This window comes from Berghia stephanieae, chromosome 3 (assembly GCF_034508935.2).
Source record: "Berghia stephanieae isolate SIO BIC M18660-M18661 chromosome 3, UCSD_Bste_1.3, whole genome shotgun sequence".
Lineage (NCBI taxonomy): Eukaryota > Metazoa > Mollusca > Gastropoda > Nudibranchia > Aeolidiidae > Berghia > Berghia stephanieae.
In genome coordinates, this window is record NC_088362.1 from 15,831,173 (window position 1) to 15,851,172 (window position 20,000).

The following is a 20,000-nucleotide window of genomic DNA, read 5'->3' on the forward strand; positions in this document are numbered from 1 at the left end:
ATAACTAAATGTAGTTAAGTGTATTATTTATGGAAGTGAATTATAAGTTATTGCAAAGGGCAATAACTCAATAATAACAATACACCATAACACCTCCCTTCTAGCCTGAAGTATACTGAAGGTTTAACCATCAAAATATTAACATAGACACACATGATGTAACAGTCAGCTTAAAACACTATTTCAAAGTTAATTTGAAATTCTATGTTACACATCCAGAAGATCGCCGTTGCGATTAACATTTAAAAAGTCCGTACGAACAATACTATTTCAAATGTCCGGCGATCACATACACTATATCAAGTCCATTTGACAGTCCATGCACTGGAATAATCTGTTACAAGAACGTGAGTCTCGTTGTCACAATTATAATATAACCACTATGTTAACTACTGTGGCGTGTGCGCAGTTGGTCGACGTGTCTTCTCAAAGTAGGACCATCCGGCACGATTTTCACAACATTCGGTTTCCAATCACTGATGCTACAATCGCTGGCACCCACTTGTCCCTACGCCCCCTCTGAAAAGACAGGGCATAGCACTGGCTGTTCACTGTGAACTTAGTTTTCTTAGACGAGCGAAGATTTACACGGCTGTGGGGCAGGAGCACATCTATCTTCGCCCGTATCTGTCGACCAATCAGAAGTTCGCTTGGGCTATAGCCACTGCACAGGGGAGTTCTCCGGTAATGGATCAAGAACTCGTGTAAGGCCTCACTGGTACTGAGGCTGGACTTCCTTAGCGACTTTTTAAATGACTGTACCAGTCTCTCAGCTGCACCGTTGGTCTCTGGATGATACGGGACTCCTTGTAGGTGTTGAATACCCCGGCTCTCACAGAAACTAGCAAACTCAGCTGACGAGAAGCACTGCGCATTATCAGTGACGATGGTATGCGGGTAGCCAAAATGCGCAAAATCCTCGTCCAGCTTTTGAATTGTCGCCTTCGTGGTGATGGATGTCATCTGGTGGACACACGGATATTTGGAGTATGCGTCCACCATCACGAGCCAGTTGTGTCCTTTGAAATTCACGGCGTGGTCGATATGGACACGTTCCCATGGTTTGTCGGGCATAATCCATGGCTGTTTTGGAGGCAAAGGTCGGGCCGCATTCCATTTGACCTTTGTCACCGTCTTTACTCGTTGATGTTGACTTCTCTTCCGACAGGCAGACTTTATGTGTCCCTTAATGCCGCAGTGGTGGCAAAGGGCTTCCTTGAATCGACAGGCATCACTCGAGTGGTTCCCGAAGCACCGGTAACATCGGGTTTTCTGATTCCCGTTCTCCGCTGATTTTGATTGGCGGTTGATCTCTGGAGACGGTTCGTTATTCGCCGTGGGCAGTTTACGAGCCGGATTTCGATTGGGCTGGAACTTAAACACATCGGCATTTGATGTGCCGACCGTCTCTCTGGCAACTTTTCCAGCCTCCTCCACTCCCGCGGCGATTTGAATGGCTCGATTCAACGTCAGCTTGTCGTCCTTTACTTTAAACAAGGCGTTGACGATAGCCTCGCTGTTGATCGAGCAAACGAATCGAGTCCTCATTGCCTCGTCCAACTGGTCATTGATCGAGGCAAAATCACATGTAGCTGCCTCTTGCCGAATTCTCGCAGCTAACTCGTGGACAGTCTCTCCTGGTTTCCTTTCTGTTCGTGTCCAGAATTTGCAACGCTCCCGAACAACGAATCTTTTGGGGTTGAAATGGTCAACCATGTGCTGCTCAATCTCATCCATCGATAATTCGTTGACGTCCTTGGGAGGAACGCTCTGTGAAGCCAGGTTTGCCAGCAGCTTGTAGATGGCACACGATTGGTTGGTGAGAAAAAATCTCCGCAATCCTATCCGATGGAATGGAGTTGGCCTTTACGAAAGTCTGGAAACGTGACCAATAGTCCGTCCACAGCTCTGCGTTTGAATCAAACTCGCAGAACCTGGTGTTGGTCACTGACGACTTGGGTCGATCCATCACCAAGGCCTTTAATGTTTCCATCTGTTGACGCTGCATCTCCACCTGCTTTTGTTGTTGGACCATCTGATCACGCAATAGCCCAATCAGCTCCTCGTTGGTCCATGCTGCTCGTGGAGACATGACGATACGTCCGAAGCAGCCAATGAACGATCAGCAGGCCGATACGTCGCTGCAAATACGTTCGACTCCGCTGGCAATCCTTGCTGTCCGACACAGCAAGACAAGTAGGTCAACGTTTGACCCGACAGTTCCTCCTCGCACGTCCGACACGGCAAGGCAGGCTTGTCCTGATGAAAACGTCCAAAAACAGCCAATGGACGGTCAGTAGGCCGATACGTCCGACTCCGCTGGTTGGCTTTCCGTGCTGTCCGATACAGCAAGAAGTACGTCACCCGTCCGTACGACAGGTACTCCTCCGCACGTCTGTCACGACAGGCAATCACGACCTGATGATTCTTCCACGTCTGTCACGACAGGCAATCACGTCCTGATGATTCTTCCACGTCTGTCACGACTGACAGTCACGTCCTGATGATTCTTCCACGACTGACAGTCACGTCCTGATGATTCTTCCACGTCTGTCACGACTGACAGTCACGTCCTGATGATTCTTCCACGTCTGTCACGACTGACAGTCACGTCCTGATGATTCTTCCACGTCTGTCACGACTGACAGTCACGTCCTGATGATTCTTCCAAAGCAGCCAATGGACGGTCTTCCCTCTCAGCAAGTCGAAACGTCGCTGTACATACACGTCCGACTCCGCTTGTAAGTTGTCCTTGCTGTCCGATACAGCAAGATAAGTAGGTCACGGCAGCTTCTCCTCGTACCTCTGACACGGCAGAGCAGTCACGTCCTCTCCCTCGCTCGTCTGGCACGACAAGGCAGGCAGGTTCCCCCTCGCTCGTCTGGCACGGCAAGGCAGGCAGGTCCCCCTCGCTCGTCTGGCACGGCAAGGTAGGCAGGTCCCCCTCGCTCGTCTGGAACGGCAGGGCAGGCTGGTCAAGATGGGCGGACAGTCCCCTTCGCACGGTCTTCCTTCGTCCGGAGGCAGACCAGGGCAAGGCTCGTCCTTCTTCGTCCGGAGGCAGACCAGGGCAAGGCTCGTCCTTCTTCGTCCGGAGGTAGGGCAGGGCTGTCCCCTTAGTGGGTTGGCAGTCCTTAAAAGGACTGTGATTTCATGTGACCCACAGCTGGAATCCTCGTCGCCACTGTTATGTACCCACCGCAGTACATAAAATAACTGACAGGGAAGACGCTCATTGGTTGCCAATCATCAAGTAATTGTTCATTCAAGTCCTTTAAATCATAATATATCACAGACTTAGTAACATTAAACATGCAGTATAGAAATATACATAAACAGAAATATACGTTATGTATATAACGTCAATGCACAGCTGTAGTTAACTAATGATATGAATATAACATATTCTATTAATATATTCAATTGTGACATTATTTAGAAATAACTAAATGTAGTTAAGTGTATTATTTATGGAAGTGAATTATAAGTTATTGCAAAGGGCAATAACTCAATAATAACAATACACCATAACAATCATCATAATCACTACCACGGTCACCACCTCCACCACCTCATCATCATCATCATCATCATCATCATCATCATCATCATTACCATCATCACTACCATTATCACCACAATCACCTCAAGATCATCATCATTATCACCAACATCACCACCACCATCATCCTCATCACGATGACGACCAACACAACACCAATAAAGCTAACGGAGCGTTCACATATTACGTCATCAGCTAGGGGGGGAGGGGGGGTCAACCAAATGTTGACATGTGTTGACATGGGGGGGGGGGGGGGGGGGTCAGACCCAAGATGATGTCATCAAAACATAGGAAAATTAGGCATATTTTATTAAATGCAAGAGCTTCAAGAAGCAACAAGACTGTTGATGTTGATCTGGAAAAAAAGAACTTTGAAGCTGTTGGAAAAATATTAGCCAATATTTGGTCCGAGTCGATAATAGATGGATACCCAGTAGTTGGAAAATTCATCCCTCCACCTGAAAATCCAAGACCCAAACTTCAATTTCAAGAAACAGATGATTGGAAGATAAAACACATTCGTCAATCCCAATATCTGCTGCAAATAGTGAAATGCAGTGACAACTCATGCTGCAAACCTTGGCGTACTAACTATTCATCTTTTTTTTCCAGAGCGTTTTCTGCCACCACCTGTATCACTTGCTTCATGTGATGATGGTTTGGAGATAGGCAATAATGGAAGATTTGGAAGCCTATTTCAAAGTTTGTTCCTTTCAAAACAGCTAAAGATAAATTGCTATGATGAGTATTGCCCATCTCTCAAGAAACAAGATGGGAAAGGGGTATCACTTCTCAAAAGGCGAACTTGCCCTAAATGTTCATTGTATCACTCCTCGATCACAGCAATGAAAGACCATTCACGAAAATGCGGCATACAAGAAGAACAGCAAATGGGAGAAAATGATGACGATGAAGATGAAATTGATGATACTATTTATAGTACATTGCCAGAGGTCCAAGGCAGAAACATTTTTGAATCAATTAATTTTATGTTTGGAAATTGAAACAGAAATTCATTCCACTAAAAGACTAATACTAATATGCTATAAAATAATTTTCATACTATACTATTTTAAATTACACTTTCTGAAATTTTTTAAATAGCACCTGCACCAAGTAACCTAATTTAAATAATGTTTGTTAGATTTTATCTTTGCAAATTTAAATTTTATGTCCCCATTGTATAGTAAAACATAAATTATCAACAGTTTCTGAAATTAATAAAATGTCTGAATGTGTTTTATCAAACGTTGATAATCAATGTTTATGGTTTGAAAAATGAATAATAAATATTGTGAAATTAAAGTTATCTTTTAGTTTTTATTAAATTAGATGACGTCTTCATCTGTTGGGGGAGGGGGAGGGGGGGGGGGTTCAGGTCAATGATGACAAGTGATGACTTGGGGGAGGGGGGGGGGGGTCTAAAAAGGGCAAATTTTTGATGACGTAATATGTGAACGCTCCCTAACCCCAGCATGACCCACCCCCACCCCCAGTCCTCATAATAAAGCTCTACTACCGGCCCATACGGTTCCTATACCACATAAAGTCACATTTTAACAATGATAATTATTTAGGTCAAAATAATCAACCGCTTACACGTGTTAGAAATAATATATTTTTAAAGCGCCAAATTGTCAACGATTATTTCATGTATTACGCCCCTTATTTGCATCTCCCTATTTTATACGGTTAAAGGAATTTCTCAATGTGGTTCTATATCAACATCGAGAAATAGCCATCTCAAGTTACTTTGTGCCAAATTTGATGCTTTCGTCTCTAATTAGCACAATTTTACTCTAATTCCTCTAGCTACAACATTTTCATTACCAAGGGAAAAAATGGAAAAACAGGATGTCCGTATCATTTCCGTCCTAGTCCCAGCCCAATCCCAGTTGAACACACCAACACTGACACCGTGACTAATGTTCCACCAGCCCCCAGCCCCAGCTAAACACACAAACACTGGTAGCCTGACTAATGTTCCACCAGCCCCTAGCCCCTGGCTGAACACACCAACACTGGTATTTTAGGATCTCGAAATAACTTAAGAACAAAATGATTTAAACACAAACGATAGTAATTTAATGAAACTTGAATGACAATTAAAGAGAAAAGTTTGATCAGAGGTCTTAGCTTGTTGTTGTTATCAGTTCATGATTTGCGAGAGAGAGGAAGACTCCGCTCGCTTCGTCCAAAGCTCCATTCGTCTTTTCGCTCCCTATCATAACTAATACTCCTCCAGCCTCCAATCCTCGCCCATCCCCTACTGAACACATCAACATTGGTACCATGACACAAATGCTCAACCATCCCCAGATGAACACACCAACATTGGTACCATGACTAACGCTTCACCAGCCTCCAATCCCAGCCCAGCCACAACTGATCACAACACTAGTACCACGGCTAATGCTCCACAAGCCCCCAGCCACAACTGATCACATCAGCACTGGTACCTCGACTAATGCTCCACCAGCTCCCGCCCAAGCCCAGCCCCAGCCCCAGCCCCATCCCCAGCCCAACCCCGACCCGACCTATAACCAAGAACAAAGATCAACTTCAAATTATTTTATCTTTTTATTTCCAGGCATGAGGATGGAACGACGGTGAAATCTCTAGACGACACGTCCATGACCATGTTTACCAAGGCGATGAATCTTACAGTGGCATATTCATCCAGCATAGGAGGCACAGGCAGTGCAATTGGTTCAGGGTCTTGTATGTATTTTTTGCGACGGCAACAGAGTAAGTGATACTTATATATTTCGAGAATTCTTATTTTATTAGTTATTTTATTTGAGCAGACGATGATCACAGGATATGTGTATATATATATATATATATATATATATATATATATATATATATATATATATATATATATATATATATATAACTTTATTTTTTAAATATGTTAAATAGTTGGATGGTGGAAGGTGTGTGTGTGTGTGTGTGTGTGTGTGAGAGAGAGAGAGAGAGAGAGAGTGAGAGAGAGAGAGAGTTAGAGAGCGAGAGAGACTGGGAGTGAGATAGATAGATAGATAGAGTTAGAGAGAGAGAGAGAGAAGAGAGAGAGAGAGGAGAGAGAGAGAGAGAGAGAGAGAGAGAGAGAGAGAGAGAGAAATTTGAATGGATTGAAGTTATTGTTATGCGCCTAGAGCTTTATTGTATAGAGGAGTGGGCGCAATATAAATAAATTTCATTATTATCATTATTATTATTATTATTATTATTATTATTATTATTATTATTATTATTATTATTATCATTATTATTATTATTATTATTATTATTATTATTATTATTATTATTATTATTATTCTGAAATTGACCCTTTAACGACATAACCTAATTTCTTCCAATCTTCCATGATTGTGATAATAGCTAACTGTGCGGCTGTGCAGTCTTGTGGCATGACACTCGCCTACGGATCGGAAGGTCCTGGGTTCGAGCTCCGCTCTGAGCGGCGCATAGTTGAGTCCTTGGAAAAGTCTCTTACCGTACTCGAACGCAAAATATGGTACCTTACAAAGTTAAATCATCCCCATAATTAGAGGGGGCAATAGCTCAGTTGGTAGAGCACTCGCGTCACAAGAAAAAGGACCAAGATCAATCACGGGCAAAGACGAGATTTTTTTTTACCCCCTCCTTTGTCCATCCAGCAGCGTTTGGTCAGCTGGGCCTGTTAGATCTGGCGGAAAGTACTTACTATAGACTATCGTCATATCAAAAGAGTAGCAAGCAATTGCAATTGTCCATTTCACGTTATAAAAACCGGGATAAACTCTGGGAAGGATTATTACTAACGTGACGTATTTTTTTTAGGGAAGCGCCAAACTTAAAGTTATAGAAGACCACAACAGCATTTAATATATATTTTTGATTATATGAAAAGTTTTTGTTCTTTAAAATTTCACTTTATATTTTTATTTATTTATTTATTTATTCATTCATTCATTTGTTTATTTGTTTACTACCCTATGTGATATTTTAACACTTTCTCTTTGTAAATGATGCTAGCGAAAAATATAGATTTGAACTTGAACTTGAACTAGGTAAAAAGATAGATTTTGGATTAGGTTAGAAAAAAGTATGAAAGCTTTTCTTTTTAAACTTATTTCCCCAGATTGTTTGAATCTAGAGGTCTGAAGATGCCAATCACATTCGCATCCTGGCTAGCCTTTGGGGTGCCCCTTTCGTTCATGGTAGTGGTAACCCAATGGGCGTGGCTTGTTGTCCGATTCTTAAGGTGCAGGTAATGATAATGAGAATTCTTTTTAGTTGTCGCACTTCCCAGTGTCATGTCAGGTGCAGTAAATCAATGTCAAGCTGTGGAGGTTTGAACAAGAAATTATGGATTTGAAATAAATTAATGCACTCAATAAGAAACGTTTCGAGGCCGCCGCTTCTTAAGTCAATAAACAAAATAATATGTTGGAAATAAAAGACTTTAGGTATTGTCGTACCGTTCAAATTGTTTACTAAATTGTTTTCTTTTGTACTCTCTCTCTCTCTCTCTCTCTCTCTCTCTCTCTCTCTCTCTCTCTCTTCTCTCTCTCTCTTTCTCTTCTCTCTCTCTCTCTTCTCTTCTCTTCTCTCTCTTCTTTCTTCTTCTCTCTCTTTCTTCTCCTTCTCTTCTGTCTTCTCTTTCGTCTCTTTTTCTCTCTTCTCTTTCGTCTCTCTCTCTCTCACTCTCCCTCTGTCTCTCTCTTTCTATCTCTCTCCCCTCTCTCTCTCTCTCTCTCTCTCTCTCTCTCTCTCTCTGTCTGTCTGTCTCTTATTTTTGCTTTTGGTTGATTGAAGGATGGGACATGAAACGTTCATTTGCGTATCTAGCTTGCTCTTTTTTTTTAAATCGATTTTATTTATTTTTTTTGAGCCTCAGTTGCATCATTTGTAAAAAATGTAGGTTTAAAATATATATCATAGCATTAAAACGCAAGATTTTTTTTTCGAGATTTCAGAAAAAACGTAGGGGGTAGGATGTAAAAAGCGTGGACGGCGAGTTGGACAAAGAATTTGAATGATTATTTAATTAGTTTGATAAATCATAATAATAAAAAATAAGAAGTTCAAACCACTGTGATTTTAAATTCTCTCTGTTTTGTGCAATGTAAATGTTTTGTTTTTTTTTCCTTTCATTCATAGGGGTCTGCGCACTTGTTGCAGTAGACAGAAAAACAAAAATTCGGCAGAAATGGAAGCTTTGGTTGACGAAGAATATCGGATACTTGGGCCCGTAAGGTATGTGCTAATCTATTCCAAGCAACTGGCGTCAAAGTTTTGTTTACACTTGTTAATTGGATTCAATAGTCGGATGTCACGTCGCCCAGCAACGGCGGCCATCGTGGTTCTAAACAAAGAAAATCGTTACTTTTTATTCTTCATGCTTTTCATATGTCTTGTGATCAGAATGTGTAAAAGTCAAAACATGATCATATTTAAAATGGGTTTTTTTTCTCCTCTGAATACGCTTTTATGCTCGTCGGAGAAATATTTCATAAGGGCGTCTGCCATTGTTCCGATAGTTTCGAGCCAGTTACTAAGTTACCATGCGCCATTACAAGGGAAGTGACGTCACAACTGTCGAAGCGTATTGCCAGTTAGAAAGGCGATCAGTTCGCATAACATTCATAATATTATTATCACTGATTGGTGTGTGAGTGTCGGATATTATCTAGTTACCTGCTGTTTTTCGCCCTCAGAAAGTTTAAGCATTTCTTTGAATAGCACACTGTCAATGCGAACGTTACTATATCTAGTTATCGGTGTTATAGGATATAAACTTATGCTTATTTAAACTCTAAACTAAGGGTGACGATTCACTAGATTTGAATCAAGAAAAGACGTTGAGTAGAAAAATAGAATTGAATTTGCTACATCCTATAAAAATTATAATTATAAAATCGATCAAATGTGACCATACAATAAGACAAATGGAAAGTATGTTCAAGGAGGGTACAGATTTTCGTAAACAGGTGCATGCGTAAGCTACTCAGAATAAAATGGATGGTAGAATATAAAACGAAGAAGTATGGAAAAGAACACAGCAAAACCAGTGGGAGAGGAATAGAAGAAGACGATGGAGGTGGATTGGACACACGCTTAGAAAGAATGACTCAACTATAACAAGAAAGTATTGGACTGGTAACCCGCAGGGCAGAAGATCAAGGGAAGGCCACGAGGAACATGGAGAAGAATTAAAGAAGCTGATATAAGAGAAGTGGTAAGACCTGGAATGAGATAAAAAAAAAAAGTTAGCTCGGGATAGAGAAGGATGGAAACTGTTTGTCTGTGGCCTATACCCTGACCCAGGGTGAAAAAAGGCAATGATGATGATGATGAAAGTAGGTAAATGAAATCAGACGTAGAAGATCGACGGATAGAAAGATGAAATATGTTTGATGTTCACTCCCCTAGTTTGGCCCAAAATCAATGCATTAGGGGAGGAGGATTATGACGAGTAAACCAAATTAAACATTCTTTAGACGACAGACAAGCAGCTTCAATATGGAACAAATTTATGTGATGTTAAAAAAACTGGTTCCAATCTCATAAACCACACTTCCGGAGAACTGGAGACAAACCTTTTGTAATTGATCTTTTCATTTCAGAGTGATGGCATCTTATTTTCTGGTCTCAATTCATACTGATCGTCAATAAAGATCATCCATTCTCGCTTTTTTACGTCCGGTAATCCTACGAATCTGCCTACACATCCTACTACTAAAATAATTATGCCACGTTATGGTTCAATTGTGGAACCCATTAATTATTAGTCCTCCGAAGGACTGGTTACATACACACTTCCAATGAGTTTGGAACCGGAAGAGTAGAAGATATGACGTCACAACGTCTCTGCCCAATTGATGAGCCCATGACGATTTGGGTAATCATACTTGGAAATAAGTGCATGTTGAATTTGAGCATTTCAGAAATAACATAACATAAAATAACATATGGCATAGAGCGAAATAGGATAAAATCCTTTGAATGCCCTTAATATAAATTCTAATGCTAGAAAGCTATTGATTGAAAGATTACAATAATGATACACGTGGTAAAGATAGTATATCAACTTAAATGGATGCATGTATGTGTGATGGACAAACATATGTATTCAACCTTGACATGCAAAGCATACACACACACACACACGCACACGCACACACACACATACACACACTCATACATCCATACATATCGAAGATAACCGTAATAGATTTAATAGATACCACAATATGAATTTTAACCCGTTCCTTCTTTATCTCACATACAGCTACGCACAGAAAGATGTCGATAAGATCTTTCCAGTACAAATTTGAGCGTGCTGATGGATCTCTTCCGACCCAAGAAGCGTAGTGTCTTCTTCCGACCCATATCTTCTCTTCTACTTACTATATACTACATTCTACTATCTTACTACTACTACTACTACTACTACTACTCTACTATACACTACAATCTAGCTTTACACTACTACTAGGCAATACCACTACATTGCTCAAATTGACGTATCTTATCAAGGGCTGACTACACAGCGTAGGACTATTACATTGATACGGTTGAACTGCTGCTACTGTTTACTACTAACTACTACACTACTATACTACTAGACTATATACCTACTCACATCTACTACCACACACACATATACACACACTACTACTACTACTACTACTACTACTACTACTACTACTACTACTACTACTACTACTACTACTACTACTACTACTACTATACTCTCTACTCTACACACTAACACTACTACTACTACTACTACTACTACTATACTACTACTATAACTACTCTACTACTTACTACTACTACTACTACTACTATACTACTACTACTACTACTACTACTATACTGACTACTACTACTCTACCACTACTACTACTACTACTACTACTACTACTACTACTACTACTACTACTACTACTATACTACTACTACTACTACTACTCTACTACTACTACTACTACTACAACAACACTACTACCACTACTACTAACTACAACTACTACTATACTACTACACTACTACTACTACTACTACTACTACTACTACTACTAACTACTATTACTACTACTACTATTGCTACTACTATTATTATTACTACTAACATTGCTTATACAATAACTAGTAGCCATTTACCGTTTGATAATGGGCTCATTCTCATATTTACTTTCTCTATACTTTTCTCCATAGAACCGTAACAGATTCAACCCCAGCTATCTTCTTTTCCGTGTTGATGTTTATTCTTCCTTCAACCTCACCAGCGGTGATTGGTTTACGAAGCAAAAAAGGTAGGCTGAATCAATAAATATACAATAGAAATCCTCATAGGAAAACGTTTTTTTTTTTTAAAATTTGATTGCGGCTTTTGGGCCTATATTACATCATTCACTTAGCGTGTGCCATCGTATGGAAGGAAGTAAGCACTATGTTGCGTTGTCACAACCTTAACCCTAACAACTACGAGAGTGGGCTAATAAAAAAGTTCCGTTTTGTTCCAACGTATTTGATTTCGATAACTATTCCAACGTTAGCGGTTCCTGGTGGATCGGGGCGATGACTGTGCGGAAAAGTAAAGTCCAAGATTTCTATCCTAGATTATAAGGTTTCTTTTGATTTAAGATTTCTGCATATGCCTTCGAAAACAATCAAGTTATAACAGAAAGGAACTTATTTCTCAGCCCGCCCTCTTATCTTGAAAATGAATGTATGATCTTTAACAGTGCACGCAAATAAGATGATCATCTTTTATGATAGGTATATAAATCCATAGCTAAACTCCTTTCTTTTATGAAGAAGATTCATAGACTCATCAAATTTACTTTAATGTAAATCAAATTGATTTGTTGAATGGGTCTCAGTCGACGTGGTCTTATTTGTATTTACCGAACTCAATCATGAGCTTGATTTAACAGTGTTGTAATGGACACTGGGTAATACCCCCCCCCCCCCCCCGGCTCTTTCTAAAAGTCCCTAATGAGTGGTGTAACGTCCTACTCCTCCTCCTCCTCCTCTTCTTCTTCTTCTTCTTCTTCTTCTTCTTCTTCTTCTTCTTCTTCTTCTTCTTCTTCTTCTTCTTCTTCTTCTTCCTCAAACCCTCGCTTCTATTCCTCCTTCTCTTCCACCTCTCCTTCTTCTCATTCGTATCAAAGGAAAGAAATAATGAATGGGATGAATTAAGTAATTTATTATCAAAACCAATCTGTACCAAGATCGAAACCATTTTTTGTTTTGTTTTTATGTATGTTTGGTTGGTTGTTTTTGTGGGGGGGTTTTTAAGTGTTTTTTTTGGGGGGGTTTTTTTGGAAGGAGAGGAGGGGTTGTTGTTGTCTTGTTGCGACGTAGTTGATACACATGCAAAGTTAAAACGCCTCAAATGAAAATACAATCCAAATTATATCAATTGCTTCGGGCTCAAACCTTTTCTCAAAAAATTGTAAATTATGTCCTTCCGACACGACATCATAAGATATCGTCGCCTAGGCATTCCACGAAGGAATATACACTCCAGCAGAGTTTCCTCGAACTCCTCGGGACAAGAAAAAAAATCGAGGAAACTGTAGTTCGATGAAGCTCGGCAGTATAGACTTCGCTATCCACCCAAAAGATACCTGGTTCGATATCCATAGCGTTATATGACCTTCAGCAAACCTTGGCTCAATTTGCGGCGCTGAGCTGCGACTGGCACTTGGGTTATTCCAGTCTTCCCTTGTAATAGACCCTAAGTCAAATTTCCGCTTGAAAATGAAAAAAGGGAACTGTATTATTTATTTTATGATATGTTGAGGGAGTTAAATTTATATATGACATATTACAAACTGTTTATGCGTATGTGGAAAGGGGGGGGAAGTGTTGCTATATTATGTTATCATTCATTTACCGTCGTAGACAACCATGGTGCGTTGCATTGAATGGCGAAGTGCTAAGAATAAGCAGAGAGGTGTCTGTTATGCGAAACAGTGACGGGTTGTGTAAGTGGCTGTATGTGTCTGCATGTGTATCATATTGTGTAGATAGATTGCGTTTGGCTAAGAAGCTCACAGCATTGCCATCCGGAAGTAAAACGGATCAACACACAAAACTATGTGTAACCTTAAAGTTTTATAGTTTGGTTAATACAGTTTAGTGAGAATTACTCATAAACGCGGATGGCAAAACACAATAACAAAGACCCGAGTGACGTCATCTTCGTTCTATCTATACACAAACATGCAGTGCAGATAGATACACACGATAAACACGAACGCAACTCTCAATGTCATAGTAAATCATTAATGGTCGAAATCACCAAGTGAATGAAAAAAAAGCAACCCATTAATTAATTATTTTACGTTGGCTGGGTGAAATTAGTTCGAGGAAACCGTGTTCGAGGCAAAAATTAGCTCGAGGAAGGAAATGAATTATAACGTGTGTTCAAGGAACCCGTGCTCGAGGAAAACGTGCAGGAGTGTAGATAATTCATCAAGATGTCTGATGTCAACAGGAATCACCCATGATGTCCATGTGAGCAAATTGATGGTTAATAATCTTGCCCAAGGAAAAACAAACGAAAGTGTCTGAAGCGGGGCTCGAACCCAGGACCCTACGGGTCACAGTGCAATGCCCTTAACCACTCGGCCACTTCGCACCCCGTTTCCCAGGGAACGGCTAAAATCAATCTCTATAATCAAACAATAAATACAAATTTATTCCATAAGTGTTTATACTAAGGCAACAGCTTTTTTGGTAATCCTCTTCAAATAGGTTTTAGTAAATACAGACCTTTACTTCAGTGGCAAGATGTGAAAGAAAAAATGGCATGGTCTTTATATCTGTTACTCGGCGGTGGGATTGTTCTTGCTAAAGGCTGCTCGGTAAGTAACTGATAATTTTAGGTACAGTGAGATCCTGAAAACCAAACACCACCGGCTCAGAAAGGTTAGTTGACTTTAAGTAGTACGGTTGACATGACCCATTACCATTGGAGACTACTTAGTTTGTTTTTTTAAAGCGAAAATTTGGGATCAAGAAGAGGTGTTGGGTTTAAGCAGAAATTAATTCTATGAGTGTGAGGATTCCACTGTATATTTGCATTTATACTATACAGAGCTTGTCACCGGTTTTATTTTCCGTGTTCAATGCATTTTACACATGCCCTTACAGAGAAAACGTCAGCTTAGCATTGCGCATGCTTCTCTCATATCAACTGAGGAAATCTATCGTTTGGTTAATGAGATATCACTGACTATATTTGAGAAATCACGTTCAAAATGTTATTATATACATCCTTTTATAAAATTAAAATACAACAAATAAACTTATTTTGATGAAGAGTTCATAGTGATGTGTTGCAAAGAATGAAAAATAATAAGGAATGCAACCAAGATTAAGATTACCCGCCGTGAAATCATAGTTCCGTAACTCAGACTAAAAGATCGCTGAGAAACGATTAAACTGGTGCATCTCTGTGGATTTTTCATCAAAATAAGTTTATTGGTTATATCTTAATTTTATAAAAGCATGTACATAATAATATTTTTAAAGTGATTTATCATATATGATAAATGATATATCATCATTAACCAAACAATAGATTTCCTCAGTTGATAAGAGAGACGCATGCGCAATGCTATGTCGACGTTCTCTCTGTAAGTGCATGTGCATTTTACGAAATCGGTTGTTGGTAATTTGGGAATGCACGTGAATTGAGAGTGTAAAAAAGTCATAATATGCGTTTGTAAACAAATATATACAGTTAATCTGGAAAAAAAGATGCCAATATTGGCATAATGATGTTATGATGCCGCTCATGATAAATATTCAAGAACTAAGAATCTGGCTTTAACAGTATAGAGTACAGGTTCAGAAAAATGAGTGGAGCAGGCACTTATGTTGTAAATAATAGAAAATGAAGTAAGTAGAACAGTGCCAGAAGACAATAGAGAATAAAGATTTCGTGGCGATGGGGGCTCGAACTCACGACCTTACTGATACGACAACTCCGCCTGGCCGTGAAAGGGACACTATGCAGTAGATGCCATTCACCACTGTTATAATATGACTGACTGCCTTTCAACCGAAACTTTAACAAGGGTTTTGATAAATTATGACAGCCTTGTACATTATGAGTATACACATTGTTACATTATTGTGTATACAAACGAAATGGTATAACAAATTAATTAATGATAAAACCATATCTATGACCAATACGCCGATAAAATGTCAGGATGAACCAATTAAATGGAACATAGTCTGAAGCTTTAGTTCATTAACCATTTCAAAACGGTATTATTTTTAAGTGATGTTGATTATGGAAATAATTATATAGATAAATAAAAAATGAAACGAGTTAAGTTAAACACTTGTGGGTAGTGCCGCGCTGAGGACCGGTCCCACGGTCTTTTAGCTGTGAACCGGGGACCGGTCCCAAAGTGGAAGACCGGCGGCGGTCCTTACTTCTTATCACCTTTCAACGGTCTCGCGCCATACTACTTCCCCAGCGATTCGTTGCCTCGGTTCTTTGCCTATCTTCCACCAATCACCACCCATCCCACTTAATTAATCGCACCCACCCCCCTTTGCCATACACTAAACGACACAGACGACCATAGAGGCAGACGACCACCTCCCTCCACTCCGCAAACCGCCCTTTCGTGTGTGAGATGGGGGGAACAGGAGGCGCACGCCTTGGACGATTCCATTATACGGGGTGTCACAAAGTGCGCACGTAAACCGTATGCTTATGTAGCGCAGTTTGCAACCTTGTTTATGTGTGCTATATTCAATCTATGACACCGATCAATAACCAAACACAATACGTTGATAAAGGTTTTGAAGCTAAATGAAGATATATTTTATTACAATATAACAAAGATATTATGAGATATGAAGATGAAATGATAGATGTAATAAGTATGAAATCAAATAGATGGATGACAAATTGATGGAGATGGGTGATGATGAATATGATATGAAAGCGATAGGAAAATATATAATTAACAAAAACTGTAAGGTTGTTCTAATATTGTTAATTTGTCTCTTCTTGAAATTGTTCTGGTTTCACAGTATTCATAAACATCAATTGTTTCTCAATGTTCTGATATTAAAATAAGCAAATGGTTCTTCACAGGTAACTTATAAAACAGGCAAATGTTCAGTTTCTATTAGTGTCAAGCTATGAGTGTATAACCTAAAGTTGGCTTGTTAAAGCCCAGCCTCCAACGGCTCATTCACTTTAAAGAAAGAAAATGATTTTGTTATAATATGATAATCATACGAATAAAACTCTATCTATATTCGAACTCACTTAATATGTGAGTAAATATTATTTCACTTTAACAAATCAATTTATTAATGTTGATTAATATTGCTTTACTTTGTAGATATGAAATAATAATGCTTTATAGCAAGAAAAGCTTATTTTCTTTACAACAAGAATATATTACACAATTAATTTCATTATCTGATTAATTAATTGAGAATCAAAATTTAAAGTGATATTATGATATTGATATCAAAACACAATCATAATTGTAATCACAACATATTATTCAAAAATCTCACCAGAGCCGAACAGATTATTGAAATCACAAATTAAGTCTACACAAGACTTTAATCAAACTCTACACAAGAGTTATAACACAACTTGATTCAGCTCAAACTTTGAGCACCACAAAGTCGACACAAGACTTTAATCCAACTCTACACAAGAGTTAAAACAAATGAGCCTAAAAGACTCCGCTGTGGTTATCGCTTAGAGACTATGAGCCTAAAAGACTCCGCTGAGTGGACTCTATTGAGACAATGAGCCTAAAAGACTCCGCTGAGTGGTCTCTTTTGAGACAATGAGCCTAAAAGACTCCGCTGAGTGGTCTGAAGAAACTGCTCAAAACTCTGGCATTTATAGGCAAAAATCAAGCAAACGACGCAAAATTCTACCCACACAAACGGATGTTAGTCATATCCGTAAACAACTGAAATTCCATAAAAACTCCCCCAGATTCCACAATCATGGACAACAACAACCCATCCTGATACCGGACATCCTCATATCAAGGATAAATAATTTCGTCAGCCCCATAGTTACGAGATATCAATCAAGCCATACCATAACAAAGTCACTCCCGTAGAATACGGGGATCCTACTTTGCTTATAAGTTTAAGGAGAAAACAAGATTGATGCCTTTCTCACCATAACACCCACACTACGTAGTTTAATTCAAACTTCCGGGTCATAGGTGCATGATCTGATACGACCTGTATCAACAAAAGAAGGGTTGTTCCGGAGGGATTACAATAACAACAACAACTAATACTACGACGACGTACATCCCGTCGTGAACTGACGCCTACACGGAAGCATTTCGTTACACGGGGTAAATTTCAAAATTTACTACACCATAATGATCGCAATGACAATGATCTATGATGAAGGCATGACCCCTCTTCTCTAATGGGTTATTGTTTGAAATGCATGTGACTACTAAAGATGTGTGTTTGTGTTTGTGTTTGTGTTTGTGTGTGTGTGTGTGTGTGTGTGTGTGTGTGTGTGTCTCGAACCTAGCAAGTAGCAAGTCCGATTTTTTGTTTTCTTTTGTCCATCTCTTGTCACCACTCCTTTCTATCGCATTGTTGTCATTTAAAATAATACAATAATATTAAAATTTCGTTTGGTGTTTTAACTAATCAAATAATATGGGTTTCATTAGTTTCTTCCTTCCAAAAAACCCAGTTATAACGTCTGTATTTTTAAAAAGTCCAATAGAATATTTTGGGACCCCGATAGCTCAGTTGATAGAGCACTCTCTTTATACGCAAAGGGTCAGAGATCGATCCCGGGTGCTGTCGAGTTTTTTCTGAATCCCTGTCTGTGAATGGGTAGCTGGGTTTGTTAGATCTGGCGAAAAGTCACAATCGACCCCACTTATTACTTATTACTTATTACCGCATCCACCCCCTCTTATCATAACTTCACGTCTCTCTCTTACTCTTCAATGCTCGCTGCCCTCTAATGTGTGTGTGTGTGGGGAGGGGGGGGGGGGTAGGAGTTGCGTGTGTGTATCAACGCCACGAACAACTCGATTTGGGCGATTCCATTATCTCCGTTAATGGGGATAAATTTCAAATTTTATTCACGCTAAATTATCGAAGTAACAATGAAGTACGGTGAGCAAATAAAGAAGGCATCACCCCTCTTCTCTAATTAGGTTACAATTTGAAATGAGTGTGACTACTCCGTGTGTTTTACTCCTGTAGACCACGGTTTACATCGTGAAGGCGGTCCCAAGTCTTTAACGGTTCAAGAATGAACGATCCCACGGTCCCAAAGGTCAAAACAGTTCGAACTTCCAACAGTCTCTCAGGAATGTTCAATGTCGAAAAGGACCGGTCCTAGGACCGGTCCTTGCGGTTTTCATTTCCCAGGGACCGTAGGACCGTGGTCCTTAAGCTTGCCAAGGACCGCCCCGCACTACTTGTGGGTCTATGTGGTCTAGTGGTATGACACTCGCCTGCGGACCGAATGGGTTCGAGTTTCGCTCTGAGCGGCGCATAGTTGAGTCCTTGGAAAAGGCCCTTTAGTCAAATTCTCTTACGGTATCTTAATTGGAAATTGTGTACATGACCGTTAACAATGTTGTCTCGGTCTGGAAAAATAAATGTCACGCCTAACAGGCATCGTGTCTTGTCCTACATGTTCAGTTTGCAGTTGGCGAGGGACCTCTTTGCTTTGTGCACGTTCAGTGAATATCGCGCTATATAAATTCTCGAGCTTATGCTCAAATGCAACTTTAAAGAACTGAACAAGTGTGCATGAAAGGTGCCATACAAAGTACGAAAAAAATACAATAAAAAACCATCCCTAAAAATCAGTCGACTTTGACTTAGGATCGAACCTCAGACCTTCTGATTACTGGTCAGACGTGCCACCATTACACCACAGGATATAGTTGGGACAACCTAAATATCTATATTCTTCACAAGGGCACGAAGCGCCGCTTACACCAAATCTTAATTTCTTAGATGTAGCTTTCTGAAACTATATTTATTACACTCAATAAAACATTTAAACTCAAAATTTCACATTTCTGATCATTTATGATATAATTAACTATCAGTTCCCTTCTTTTCGCGACACCTACTTATTTGTAGGTCGGATAACCCAAATAGGTTACATTCGTCTGTAGTGTTTCATTCATACTATACTGTTTTGTTGATAAAGGGGAAACCCGAAACGTCCATTTTATCTGTTTTTCGTACATATCAAATTGAAGCTTATATTCAATTTCACAGTGTTATTTATTTCTTCGAGCTGCTTCGAGCAGCAACATTAAAATTTAAATAACACTACACATGTTTGTAACTCTATTACAGACATCTGGTCTCTCTGCGTGGCTTGGCGACCAATTGTTCATCTTCAGAGGTCTCAATAAATGGG

General features: G+C 39.6%; 2 protein-coding genes across 7 annotated transcripts in view; both read left to right on the plus strand.

Annotated features, from left to right (window-relative positions):
* LOC144967212 (Na(+)/citrate cotransporter-like) overlaps nucleotides 1–8,812 on the plus strand; it is a 45,542-nt gene extending 36,730 nt beyond the window's left edge. For 5 of the 6 annotated variants that reach the window (XM_078904156.1, XM_078904155.1, XM_078904154.1 and 2 more), the window contains 3 exons: nucleotides 6,153–6,310; nucleotides 7,692–7,820; nucleotides 8,714–8,809. In XM_078904156.1, coding sequence (XP_078760282.1) covers nucleotides 6,153–6,310; nucleotides 7,692–7,714 — 181 coding nt within the window. In that variant the 3' untranslated portion in view covers nucleotides 7,715–7,820; nucleotides 8,714–8,809. Of the gene's footprint in view, nucleotides 1–6,152; nucleotides 6,311–7,691; nucleotides 7,821–8,713 lie in introns of all 6 variants that reach the window. The other variant, XM_078904159.1, reaches the window with a different exon arrangement.
* Nucleotides 8,813–11,782: 2,970 nt separating this feature from the next.
* Nucleotides 11,783–20,000, plus strand: part of LOC144967213 (Na(+)/citrate cotransporter-like) — a 12,623-nt gene continuing 4,405 nt past the window's right edge. Inside the window, exons 1-3 of the mRNA XM_078904161.1 lie at nucleotides 11,783–11,874; nucleotides 14,327–14,436; nucleotides 19,937–20,000. The exon at nucleotides 19,937–20,000 is cut by the window's right edge and continues 98 nt beyond it. Of these exons, the coding sequence (XP_078760287.1) occupies nucleotides 11,820–11,874; nucleotides 14,327–14,436; nucleotides 19,937–20,000 (229 nt within the window). The 5' untranslated portion in view covers nucleotides 11,783–11,819. The remainder of the gene's footprint in view (nucleotides 11,875–14,326; nucleotides 14,437–19,936) is intronic.